This window comes from Cervus canadensis, chromosome 4 (genome assembly GCF_019320065.1).
Source record: "Cervus canadensis isolate Bull #8, Minnesota chromosome 4, ASM1932006v1, whole genome shotgun sequence".
Classification (NCBI taxonomy): domain Eukaryota; kingdom Metazoa; phylum Chordata; class Mammalia; order Artiodactyla; family Cervidae; genus Cervus; species Cervus canadensis.
This window is the reverse complement of record NC_057389.1, coordinates 57,323,547-57,336,058: the sequence shown is the minus strand read 5'-3', so window position 1 is coordinate 57,336,058 and position 12,512 is coordinate 57,323,547. Positions and strand designations below refer to the sequence as shown.

The 12,512-nt window shown below is 49.0% G+C and overlaps 1 protein-coding gene across 3 annotated transcripts in view; it reads left to right on the top strand.

The window, feature by feature from the left end:
- The window catches only part of CYSTM1 (cysteine rich transmembrane module containing 1), a 122,938-nt gene extending 111,010 nt beyond the window's left edge, over window positions 1-11,928 (top strand). For all 3 annotated transcript variants that reach the window (XR_006269002.1, XR_006269001.1, XM_043465337.1), the window contains one exon: window positions 11,747-11,928. Coding sequence is in view for 1 of the 3 variants with exons in the window: in XM_043465337.1 (XP_043321272.1) it covers window positions 11,747-11,856 (110 nt within the window). In the remaining 2 variants the exon portion in view is untranslated. The remainder of the gene's footprint in view (window positions 1-11,746) is intronic.
- Window positions 11,929-12,512: the final 584 nt, after the last annotated feature.

Below are 12,512 nucleotides of genomic sequence, written 5' to 3'. Positions count from 1 at the left end.
ACCCCTAGTGGTTGTGCCTCATTAGGCGGCTGTGCCGCCTGCCTTCCTGGGTCATTGCCCAGCAGCCTGGCATCCACAAGGAGGGGGTCTAGGGAATACTTAACGGAAATAGACACCTCTTTTACCCGATTTCCACATCACTTGGTTGTTCTTCAAAAACTTCAGTTCATCAAGTAGAAGGAGAAGCTGTCTATAGGCTCTCCTAGCAGCTTTACATAATGCCAGTGTCGCTTCCAACTGTCTCAGCACCTTCTGTCCTTCAGGTCTCTGTCTCAGGATAGCAGCTGACAAAATCTTCGAGCCTGCTGTATACAAGGCAGTTAGTGTGGCTTAACTAAGCCCCCAAAGAACCCAGTGAGGGACAAGGTGCTGTTATTATTCCCATCTCACAAGTGAGAAAACCAAAGCTGGGAGAGGTGGTCACCCTTCAAAGTGGCACTTAGAGTGGATCCTGGGGTACCCAACTCTACAACTGCCTTTCCTCATCTCCACAGGGTTCCTTGGTGAGCTGTTAGGAGGCCAGGGTCTGTTTGTGTGGTGACCTCAGGGGTGCTCCTGACTCAGGACGACAGCTGGGCAGCAGGAGGGGTCCCTCGGCCGAGGGGGCTGGGCTTTCTGAGTTTGCTGAGAGGCCTTGCGTTCTCCAGACCAGCAGGGCTGTGAATAAACCCACCACTTTGGGCAACTGAACCCCGCTCAGCAGATGGGGAGCAGTCAGCTGCCTCCGTCACTCTTGACACATTGGGGCTCCCTTTGTATCCGCTCCTTCACCAGGGCTAACCTCACCTAGCTTCCCACCTCAGCCTTTCATGGCAAGGATTAGCCTGTCTATTTCTTTTTCACTGGAAAGGTGGTTGGTCACGATGTTGGAGACTTTTTGGATCTAGCTTCAATGACAAGCTGGCTAGAACTATTAATATTGATAGTAGAGTTGACCATGGAAAGCAGCTTGTCTACAGGCCAGGTTTCCCCCGTCCCCCTTTCTCCACCAGGGACGCCTCTGGCCTCACACTGGCTGAATGGCGCATCTCAGCAGGTGGGGTGGCGGTTTTCGGGACCCTTCCTGGTTGACTTTTGGGTGGGTGCTGGGTTGTGGCAGTTCCAGAGCTGTTGGGGAGGAACTGTTGGGGATTACTCAGTGGGGCCCAGGCACCCCCACAGTTCTTTCCAAATCTACAAGGATGACCTTTGTTGCTGGGAAATGGGTGGCGGTGTGCTTCAGGGAGTAGAGGGTTGTTGAGGAGACAGTCGTTACAAGTGAGGTTTGCATTGCTGAAATCACCTTCTCACTGTGCTCACTGAGAGGGGTCATCCTGTCCCGCCCCGCCCTAGAGGTCACTGTGTACCAGGCCTCTGCACTGGGGTGCCATCAGGTGAAAACACAGCTATTTTTACTGTCGCCAAATTAAGCTTGACCAAGGAGGAAGAAATCAACCTGGGGCATTTTGCATAAATATATCTGCTAGGACTGTTAATCAATAACGTAGGAACCTGGTACCTGCAGAAGCCAGTTGTGGTCTGTATACATAAGATAAAGACACACTTGGTGTTCGATAAAAAACAATAGGGTGCTGTTTGCCTTGTTAGAAAATGCAGCAAGACCTATTTGAATGAGACTCCTGAGGCCGGTACTCAATGTGAGTCAGACTTACATTGCCGATAGCAGAGGGGCCTGTGCCCGTCTGTGCCTGGACACTAATGGGAAGGGCCCAGCAGGACCTCTGTGCTGATCTCTGTCTATCTGGGCCTGTTTCAAAGAGCCAGTTCAGTTCAGTCACTCAGTTGTGTCCGACTTTTTGCGACCCCATGGACTGCAGCACACCAGGCTTCCCTGTCCATCAGCAACTCCTGGAGCTTGCTCAAACTCATGTTCATCAAGTCAGTGATGCCATCCAACCATCTCATCCTCTGTTGTCCCCTTCTTATTCTGCCTTCAATCTTTCACAGCATCAGGATCTTTTCCAGAGAGTCAGTTCTTCGCATCAGGTGGCCAAAGTATTGGAGTTTCAGCTTCAGCATCAGTCCTTTCAATGAACACTAAGGACTGATTTCCCTTAGGATGGACTGGTTTGATCTTCTTGCAGTCCAGGGGACTTTCAAGAGTCTTCTCCAACATGACAGTTCAAAAACATAGACTCTTTGGCGCTCAGCTTTCTTTATATTCCAACTCTCACATCCATACATGACCACTGGAAAAACCATAGCTTTGACTAGACGGACCTTTGTTGCCAAAGTAATGACTCTGCTTTTTAATATGCTGTCTAGGTTGATCATAGCTTTTCTTCCAAGGAGCAAGCGTCTTTTAATTTCATGACCAAAGTCACCATCTGCAGTGGTTTTGGAGCCCCCAAAAATAAAGTCAACCACTGTTTCCACTGTTTCCCCATCTATTTGCCATGAAGTGATGGGACCAGATGCCATGATCTTAGTTTTCTGAATGTTGAGTTTTAAGCCAACTTTTCCACTCTCCTCTTTCACTTTCATCAAGAGCCCCTTAAGTTCTTCACTTTATGCCATAAGGGTGGTGTCATCTGCATATCTGAGGTTATTGATATTTCTCCCACCAGTCTTGATTTCAGCTTGTGCTTCATCCAGCCTGGCATTTCGCATGATGTACTCTGCATATAAGTTACATAAGCAGGGTGACAGTATACAGCCTTGACATACTCCTTTCCCGACTTGGAACCGTCTGTTGTTCCATGTCCAGTTCTAACTGTTGCTTCTTGACCTGCATACAGATTTCTCAGGAGGCAGGTAAGGTGGTCTGGTATTCCCATCTCTTTAAGAATTTTCCACAGTTTGTTGTGATCCACACAGTCAAAAGCTTTGGCGTAGTCAATAAAGCAGGAGTTGATGTTTTTCTGGAACTCTCTTGCTTTTTCAATGATCCAGCGGATGTTGGCAATTTGATCTCTGGTTCCTCTGCCTTTTCTAAATCCAGCTTAAACATCTGGAAGTTCTCAGTTCACGTACTGTTGAAGCCTGGCTTGGAGAATTTTGAGCATTACTTTACTAGTGTGTGAGATGAGTGCAATTGTGTGGCAGTTTGAGCATTCTTTGGCATTGCCTTTCTTTGGGATTGGAATGAAAACTGACCTTTTTCAGTCCCGTGGCCACTGCTGAGTTTTCCAAATTTGCTGGCATATTGAGTGCAGCACTTTCACAGCATCATCTTTTAGGATTTGAAATAGCTCAACTGGAATTCCATCACCTCCACTAGCTTTGTTCATGGTGATGCTTCCTAAGGCCCACTTGACTTCGCATTCCAGGATGTCTGGCTCTAGTCCAGTCATCACACTATCATGGTTATCTGGGTCATGAAGATCTTTTTTGTATATCTCTTCTTGTCACCTTTTCTTAATATCTTTTGCTTTTGTTAGGTCTATACCATTTCTGTCCTTTATTGTGCCCATCTTTGCATAGAATGTTCCCTTGGTATCTCTAATTTTCTTGAAGAGATCTCTAGTCTTTCCCATTCTGTTGTTTTCCTCTATTTTTTTGCATTGATCACTGAGGAAAGCTTTCTTATCTCTCCTTACTATTCTTTGGAACTCTGCATTCAGATGCTTATATCTTTCCTTTTCTCCTTTGCCTTTCGCTTCACTTTTCTTGGCTATTTGTAAGGCCTCCTCAGACAACCATTTTTCCTTTTTGCATTTCTTTTTCTTGGGGATGGTCTTGATCATTGCCTCCTGTACAGTGTCACAAACCTCTGTCCATAATTCTTCAGGCACTCTGTCTATCAGATCTAATCCCATGAATCTATATATCACTTCCACTCTATAATCGTAAAGGATTATTAGGTCATGCTTAAATGGTCTAGTGGTTTTCCCTACCTTCTTCAATTTAAGTCTGAATTTGGCAATAAGGAGTTCATGATCTGAGCCATAGTCAGCTCCCAGTCTTATTTTTGCTGACTTTTTAGAGTTTCTCCATCTTTGGCTGCAAAGAGTATAATCAGTCTGATTTCAATGTTGACCATCTGGTGATGTCCATGTGTAGAGTCTTCTTTTGTCCTGTTGGAAGAGGGTGTCTGCTATGACCAGTGCATTCTCTTGGCAAAATTCTAGTAGCCTTTGCCCTGCTTCATTTTGTACTACAAGGTAAAATTTTCCTGTTACTCCAGGTATCTCTTGACTTCCTACTTTTGCATTCCCGTCCCCTATGATGAAAAGGACATCTTTTTTGGGTGTTAGTTCTAGAAGGTCTTGTAGGTCTTCATAGAACCATTCAACTTCAGCTTCTTCAGCATTACTGTTCGGGGCATAGACTTGGATTACTGTGATATTGAATGGTTTGCCTTAGAAACAAACAGAGATCATTCTGTCATTTTTGAGATTGTACCCAAGTACCGACCCAGGAGAAAGGAGCAATGACCCCACAAGAGACTGACCTAGACTTGCCTGTAAGTGTCCAGGAGTCTCTGGCAGATGCATGGGTTGGAGGTGGCCTGCTGCAAGGTCCGGGACACTGAATGCAGCAGTCCCTGCATGGGGCCTTTTGAAGGAGGTCGCCATTATCTTCATTACCTCCACCATAGTTTGGTCTCAGGTCAAAAATAGGGAGGGAACACAGCCCCGCCCTTCAACAGAAAATTGCATTAAAGACTTACTGAACATGGTCCCACCCATCAGAACAAGACCCAGTTTCCCCCACAGTCAGTCTCTCGCATCAGGAAGCTTCCATAAGCCTCTTATCCTTATCCATCAGAGGGCAGACAGAATGAAAACCACAGTCACAGAAAACTAACCAAACTGGTCACATGGACCACAGCCTTGTCTAACTCAATGAAACTATGAGCCATGCTGTATAGGGCCACCCAAGACGGATGGGTCATGGTGGAGAGTTCTGACAAAACATGGTCCACTAGAGAAGGGAATGGCAAACCACTTCATTATTCTTGCCTTGAGAACCCCATGAACAGTATGAAAAGGCAAAAAGATACGACACTGAAAGATGAACTCACCAGGCCCAATATGCTTCTGGAGGAGTGGAGAAATAACTCCAGAAAGAATGAAGAGACGGAGCCAAAGGAAAAACAATGCCAAGTTGTGGATGTGACTGGTGATAGAAGTAAAGTCTGATGCTGTAAAGAGCAATATTGCATAGGAACCTGGAATGTTAGGTCCATGAATCAAAGTTAATTGGAAGTGGGCAAACAGGAGATGGCAAGACTGAACATTGACATGTTAGGAATCAGTGAACTAAAATGGACTGGAATGGGTGAATTTAAGTCAGATGACCATTAATATCTACTACTGTGGGCAAGAATTCCTTAGAAGAAATGGAGTAGCCCTCATAGTCAACAAAAGAGTCCAAAGTGCCAGTTTGCCTCTGATAGACCTTGCCATTTTTTCCTGTGACCTAGCGCCTGAAACCAAAAAAAAAATAATTTTCCTAGTTTCTGTTTAGCATCCAAAATTATGGCAATTGTTTTCTTATATTCAGGGGCCAGTGACGTTGGGAGTTTGTGGGTTCTGAGTCTATTTCTGTTCTCCTCTTAGCTTTTCTCTCATTGCTTGTTCCCCTGATTGCCTGGTTCTAAGCGTCTTTCCTGCTGCTCAGCAGGGTATGAAGTAACAGATCCTGCGGTCAGTCCCCGTCACCACCACTCCCTCCTTAGAAGTTCAGGCTGTGATGATCTTATCAGTCAAGAGAGGTCAGGGCTGAAACACACCTGGGCCAGTCTACAACGCCGCCTGTTTGTAAGTGAGCCGCTCAAAGCCAGCGTTTCTTTAAATTTTCTTGTGAAGGAAGGAAAACGAGGACAGGGCAGGAGTGGGGTTGGCATTCCTCTCTCCTCGGCTCACTGAAAGGCCTTGTCCTGGTTCTGTGTTGATTAGTGGTGTCCCCCCGCCCCCAGAGTGCCTTGCCAGCCTGCACTTCCTCAGCTAGTTCATGGGCTGTCTGTGAGCCGCCTGAGTCAGGGCCGGTGTCCTTTATTCCCGGACTCCCCTGCAAAGTTGGCCATGTCAGGGAAATGAGAAGTGAGCGTGTGGGCTGGGAGGGACCCTGAGCAGACTGTCTTTGTCTCCTCTGGCACATCCTCTGTCTGTGAGGTCCGGCTGGAGTGTTCTGGAGGGGTCTTCGGGCCAGAGGGCAGGCAGGCACCTGGCTGGCAGAGCAGACCTCCTTTGCGGGGTGGCAGGATCCACCACGAGCCCAGGAGAGTGAACACAGCTGCTGGGACAGAACAGTCCTGAGGCACCAGCCCACAGAGCTTTGCCTGCTGGGAAGGGAAGCTCTGATCCATATCCCTTTCCCCAGGTGTTGATATGCTTGGAACCCTCCCAAATAAGCAGAGGAATGAAAGATTATAGGGTTTCTCATTTGAACCACTCTTAAGTGTACAGTTTGGGTGGCAGTAAGCCTGTTGACATTGTTGTGCAACCGTTACCACCATCTGTCTCCGAAACTTGGTTCATCATCCCAAACTAGAACTCCTTACTTACTAAACAGTAAATCCCCTCTCTAGCCGCTGGCAACCACCATCCTACTTCCTGTCTTCTACGAATTTGACTCCTCTAGGTACCTCATGTAACAGGAGTCATACAATATTTGTCCTTCTGTGACTGGCTTATTTCACTTAGCAAAATGTCTTTAATACATGTTGTGTCATATGTCAAAATTCCTTTCTTGGACTGAAGAATATTCCATTGTATGTGTAAACTGTGTTTTGTTTATCCTTTCGTCCACCAGTGGATACTTGGGTGGCTTCCACCTTTTGGTAATGCAAACATGCTGCTGTGGACATGGGTGTGCAAATACCTGTCCAAGCGCCTGCTTTCAGTTCTTCTGAGTAAGGGTTGTAAAGCACAGGAGCAGGATGTCTTTGAAGGTCAGTTTCTGATGACTCACCCTTCTCCACTGAGGGCTGGGCTCACAGGCCAAAAGGAAGCTTTACTCATGGCCTAATTTTAGACTCTAATGCAACCACCACTGGTCAGTCGTAACATCAGGCTTCCTTTTGATATTTGATAGGGTTTCACAACGTGTTAAAATTCCAGTTTTGTGTATTACCTTTTATTGACGACACTTGGCTGGCACCTCTCTTGTGATTGTGGAGGCCCCTTGTCACTCAGTTGCGGTGACTGGCCCTTGGCAGTGCACTTCCTCACAGCTGGCTTGTTCCAAGGGTGCAGGCTCTTGTTGACTTCGCCCCTCCTCACCCGAGTTGGGCTGGTCTTCTGGCCTTGTCCCTACCCCTGGCTCCGTCTTGGGACCCAAAACCCTGAGCCCCCAGCAGCTGAGAGTATTGAAGTCACTTGTCTTCAACTCCCAGCAGCATGGTGTTATCCCCCAGGTCTGCTGGTTCTCATCATCTTGTTTTTATTTCATCCAGTTTTCTTACACAACATTTAGCATTATTTGAATTATATGTCATTTTTTTCCCCAGGAAAATAAAATACTTTTCTGAAACAGCTTGGCATCTGGAGTTGCCACAGGAAGTGGTCTCCCCCATACCAGCTTAGACCAGCCTGAGGGCCCGCGGTGTTGGTGAGGTGGACACATCTCAGGATGACAGGCTTTCAGTGGACTCACCTGTCCTGTTGTGGGTCCCTCTACCTCTAGAGACTTATTTGGCCAGTGCCCATCTGTATTTGCCAGACCAGTTAGGAAGTGGACATGGGAGCACTGGGAGAAGACCTGCTCCCTGCACTTGAGGACCTTTATGGTCTCTTAATAGTTACGCACTTAGAAACCCTGAGGATAAACCAGCCGTTTCTGAGGGTCCTGTTTTCTTATCTATTCCAGTGCTTCAAGTAAATAGAACGCACTGCTGGCCCACAAAGGGAAAGGCCCTCGCTCTTAGCCCCGGGCTTTGTTCTGGACACTGGCTGACTGCTGTACACACAGCCTCCCCTTTTCACCTGAGGACTGCCCTCAGGCCTGTCTCTGTCTCTGCTTGGTATTTCTCAGACCAAGGTTTCTGAATTTACTGATGGGTGATAGCAGCAGATCAGAGTTAGAAAGATCTGGGTTGGGCTGGATCAGGTCGGGAAGGCTTCTCAGAGAGGCACGGAGCCCCAGGTCAGGGTGCTGTCCTGTCAGCCTTGGGGAGGAGGAGGAGGAGGGCTGACGTCGATTCTCCTGCTCCAGCAGGTGGCCTTGGTATGCACTGAGTACCAGGCGGCCATTCTAGTCCCCTGAGGGTTGCCTTATTTGGCTCTGGTTTTAGGTGCTGGACTTCCCTGGTGGGAGACTGGATTCAATCCTTGGGTTGGGAAGATCTCCTGGAGAAGGAAATGGTAACCCACTCCAGTATCCTTGCCTGGAAAATCCCATGGACGGAGAAGCCTGGTAGGCTACAGTCCACGGGGTCGCAGAGTCGGACATGACTGAGCGACTTCACTTAGATGCTGGAGGAAGAAGGGAGGAGTTTGCCTTCAAACAAACAGCAGATAAGATGCTTCTCAGAGGGTCTGAAAGATCTGTGTGTTGAGTGGAAGGGGAGAGCCTTTCACATAGTAACCCAACCTTGAGCATGATCTCTGGCCTGACCCTGGGAGGAGCCTGCAAATGGATCAGGCAGCTATTCCTGGTGCTGATGTGGAGGACAGGGGCACTTCTCTGCCCTGGGGCAGGCGAGCAGTTCTCTGGCAGAGAGAGGAGGAGAGGAAGCTGTTCACGGGGTGCACAGCCGGACCCGGGAGGGGTGCTGGCATCTCTGCGCAGGCGTCACAGGCTGGATGGGAAGGTGGACGACTGGCAGGTGGTCTGGGAGGTCCTGGGACACCCACTGTGGGCTCTCCTGCTGGGTCGGTGCCACAGAGCCCAGGGTGCCCGGGTCTGGCAGTCAGGATGCAGGTCTGTCTCTGGTCGTTGGGTCACAGCCCTTGTGCTGCTGTCCTATTTATTCCCCTGCTAACCAGGTCCCTCTTCTGTCCCAGGCTCCCTGTCCTGCACTCTCTCTAAACTTCCCAGAGTCACACCTCCCCAACCCTGAACTTGGGCTCTGACGCCATGTGGTTGGTTGAGGCCGAAGGAAAAGTGACAGGGAATGAGTAAGAGAGAGTGTGTTTGTGTGTGTGCACACTTGGACCTAAGTTGGGGTGAGAGCAGGACCTGGAATTGCTGGCAGCTCTCCCTCCGGCAGTCTTCCGTCCTGCTGTGGGGCTACCGGAGGTGGGGGCCTGGCTCTGTCCAGCCACTCCCCTCCTTGGGGCTTTGGGCACACCCTCCCTCGGCCTGGACCTATTACGCTCTGCACCGTGAAGGACTGGCTGACCTTGTAGGCCCTTGGCTCCCAGAACAGCCTGTAACTGCCTCCTGGCCGCTGGCTTACTTCTGAGGCTTCTTCTCCCCTGAGTCGGGGTGAGCCCCCAACCCCTTCTCTGTACCTGTGTGTAGGCCACCCCTTCAGTCAGTCCTGGGAGGGGTCTCCCTGAGAGTCATTTTAATACGGTAATAACACCAATGAGCATTTATTGAACAGTGACAATGTGCTGGGCACTGTGCTGTTTTGCATGTCTAATCTCTTCATTTTCCCTGCAACCCTGTGGGGTATAGATTACTGATGTCACTCTTATTTTACAGCACAGGAAGCTGAGGCTAAGAGAGGTTGTCACCTGCTCAAGGTTACATGGCCAAGTAGATAAGCCTATATTTAAATCCAATTTGATACATCTTATTAAAAATCTCTGTTCTGAAATTCTAATTGTGGTCTCACTAAATTGGAGCAGAGTGTGTGGGAATTGAGACTGGACTGGGGCAGCCCGTATCTGATAGGGAAGTTTCTTCCCCGCCTCTCTGAACTTCCCCATCTCCAGAATCTGATGAGAAACCACTGCCTACTTATCCCACCCCCTACTCCTGTTGAACCTCGGGTTCCTAGGAAGAGACACTGGAACTTCTGGGGCCGCTTTGGAGGGACAGGGGTCTGTGCTGGGGGGGCCGGGTCTGTGCTGGGGGGCTGGGTCTGTGCTGGGGGGGCAGGTCTGTGCTGGTGGGGGGACTGGGTCTGTATGGGGACTCTGCTGAGGTGCTGGGAGCAGAAGATCTTGATGTTGGCACTCAAAGCAGTGAATGAGAGGGGAGCCAGGAGGGGTGGTGAGGGACCTGAAGGTGGCCCCTGGCAGATCAGGGGCTCCCCAGGGGCTTGCAAGGCTAGACTGACTGTACCTGCTCCTCAGTGCCCTTTGTGCCAGACCGGGCTCAGGTGGGCTCCTGACTACCTCCTGCCCAAACCTGAAGGAGCGGAAGAGAAGAGGCTGGGGTTGGTTTGGGAAATGCCACCAGCTCCTGTCACTGGAGAGAGGAGTGCAAAAGGAACCTGGAAGTGGGGCTGTTGGGGACCTGGCTTGGGGGTGGGTGTTTCTGGCTCATGGGGCTCAGCCTTAGGAATTGCACCAGCGTGAGGACCCTCTGGTCTCCAGGCTCCTTGCGGGGAGGGGTGGTGATCTGATCCAGCTGCTGCTTGCCAGGTTGGCCCAGCAGAAACCCAAGCGTGTGCCTGGGGCTGAGTCAGCAAGGCCTGAGGGAAGTCAGAATTGCACTGAAGGCAAATCTGATGGGTCAAACTCCAGGACGTAGGGGCCACCAGGCCGGGCTGTGAAGGGAGCAACATCACTGGGACCGCGTTAGGGGAGCTGGGCCGAGGGTGGTCTGTAGGTAATCGTGACACTGGGGAAGACATCCGGGACTGAGGCCAGCGCCACCAGGGAACCCCGATCAGTTGATGCCAGCTGCCCCCAGAGAAAGCCCAGAGCTAGCACAGTGGCAGCAGCGAGAGGAGGTCTAAGCTGAGTTGAACCTGGGCAGCCCTCCCTCCTGCCCACGGGACCCCAGCAGTGGCATGGAGGAGCAGCAGCTTTGAGTGTGACTTTAGAACTGGACAAGCCTGGATTTGAGAAAAACATAAAATGCAAAAGCAGAGTAAAAGCCCCTACCCCTCCACATTCTGACCTTTGTTTCTTATATTCTTTCAGATATCTGTATGTCTGTGTATGTGTATCCTTTTCATTGTACAAACATAACAAGCGCACTGCTGTATACCTTGCTTTTGTCCTTTGCTTTATTTATTGGCTGGATGGAAGAACCATCTCCTTCTTAATGGCTGTTTAGTACTCTAGTCTATGGAATGTATTAGCTTACCTAGTCAGTCTCCAGGTGACAGACATCAAGGTTGTTGCTAGCTTGGGGTTATTTTGATACAGCAGCAATCACAATGTACACACATTTTTGAACAATGAGACAATTGTTTCTATAGAAAAACCCTAGATACAGATTTTCTGGTTCAAAATTCTATGTAGCACCCATTCTCCCCCCACCCCCATTCTCTTTCCAAGGACTTCTATTCACACTCCTGCAGACAGTGTTTGAGAGTTACAATGACAGTAACAGAGCTGTTGTGAGGATTAAATGAGACAATGTGTAAAGCTTTCAGCCAGTGCCTGCCACATCTGGCTGCAGGGCGGGCCTCACCACAAACTGTATCACCTTGTCAAGGCAGGTGCTGCGTGGTGTTTCGTGGTCAGCTTGGGGAAGGGGCGGTGGCAGGAAACAGCGATCTGACAGCTGCTAAGCAGCTGTCACCTCCACTCACACATCCAGGAAACTACCTGATGTGCAGGTGGTGACACCGGGGTGGGGCGTGGCTCTCCCTTCCCAGAGCTGCGGGCCTGGAGAGGGAGGGAGACTCGAATCGGCTCCTCGAGTGTGCTAAGTGCTTGAGCTGCACAGGCCTCTGCGGCTCACAGTCGCCTCTGACTGGGTCTCTCTCTCCCCGCCCCTCCCCTGCCCCCAGTGTACGTGGTGGAGCGGGAAAGGAAGACGGAAGACAGCGGGTGTCAGGCGGCTCTGGCCGCCTGCTGGGCTGCTCTCTGCTGCTGCTGCCTCCTGGAAAGCCTGGACTGAGCAGCGGAGCCCCGAGTGCCCCCTGCAGGCCCTCTACCTTCTGTTACTGGAATAAAAAACTAGTGCTGCACAGTTGACAGTTTTTCTTTCATTAAAAATTTCCTCATCTACAGACTTCAACATTTTAGCATCTATGATAGGTGTGAAATGGTATCTCGCTATTTTACCTTCCCTGCTTACTAGTGACCTTGAACATAAATATGTTTTTGACTTGTCTTTACAAATCTTGTGAATTGCTTGTTAGAGCCTTAGCCCATTTTTTCTACTGGTTTGTCTTCTCTTACTGATTAGTAGGGAAACTTTAAAAATTCCACACACTAATATTTGTCACTTTTATAGGCTTGGAAATATTTTCTGCCCATCTCTTAACCTTTTTATAGTATTTTTATAGTATTTTCTAGTATGACAGTTCCTAAATGTTGTTTATCGATCTTTCCCTCATGCTTTGTGTGTTTTAAGCTTCAATGCAAAGATAAGCCTATATTTTCTTCTAAAACTTTTTTTTAACATAGTCTTTAGTCTACCTAAATTGGTTTTTGATCACGGTGTAGGATAGGGTTCTGATTTTCTATTTTGATAGTTCCAACACCATTCATTGATTAGGTTACCCTTTCCCCATTGATTTAAAATGAGATTTGTCATATACCAAGTTCCCA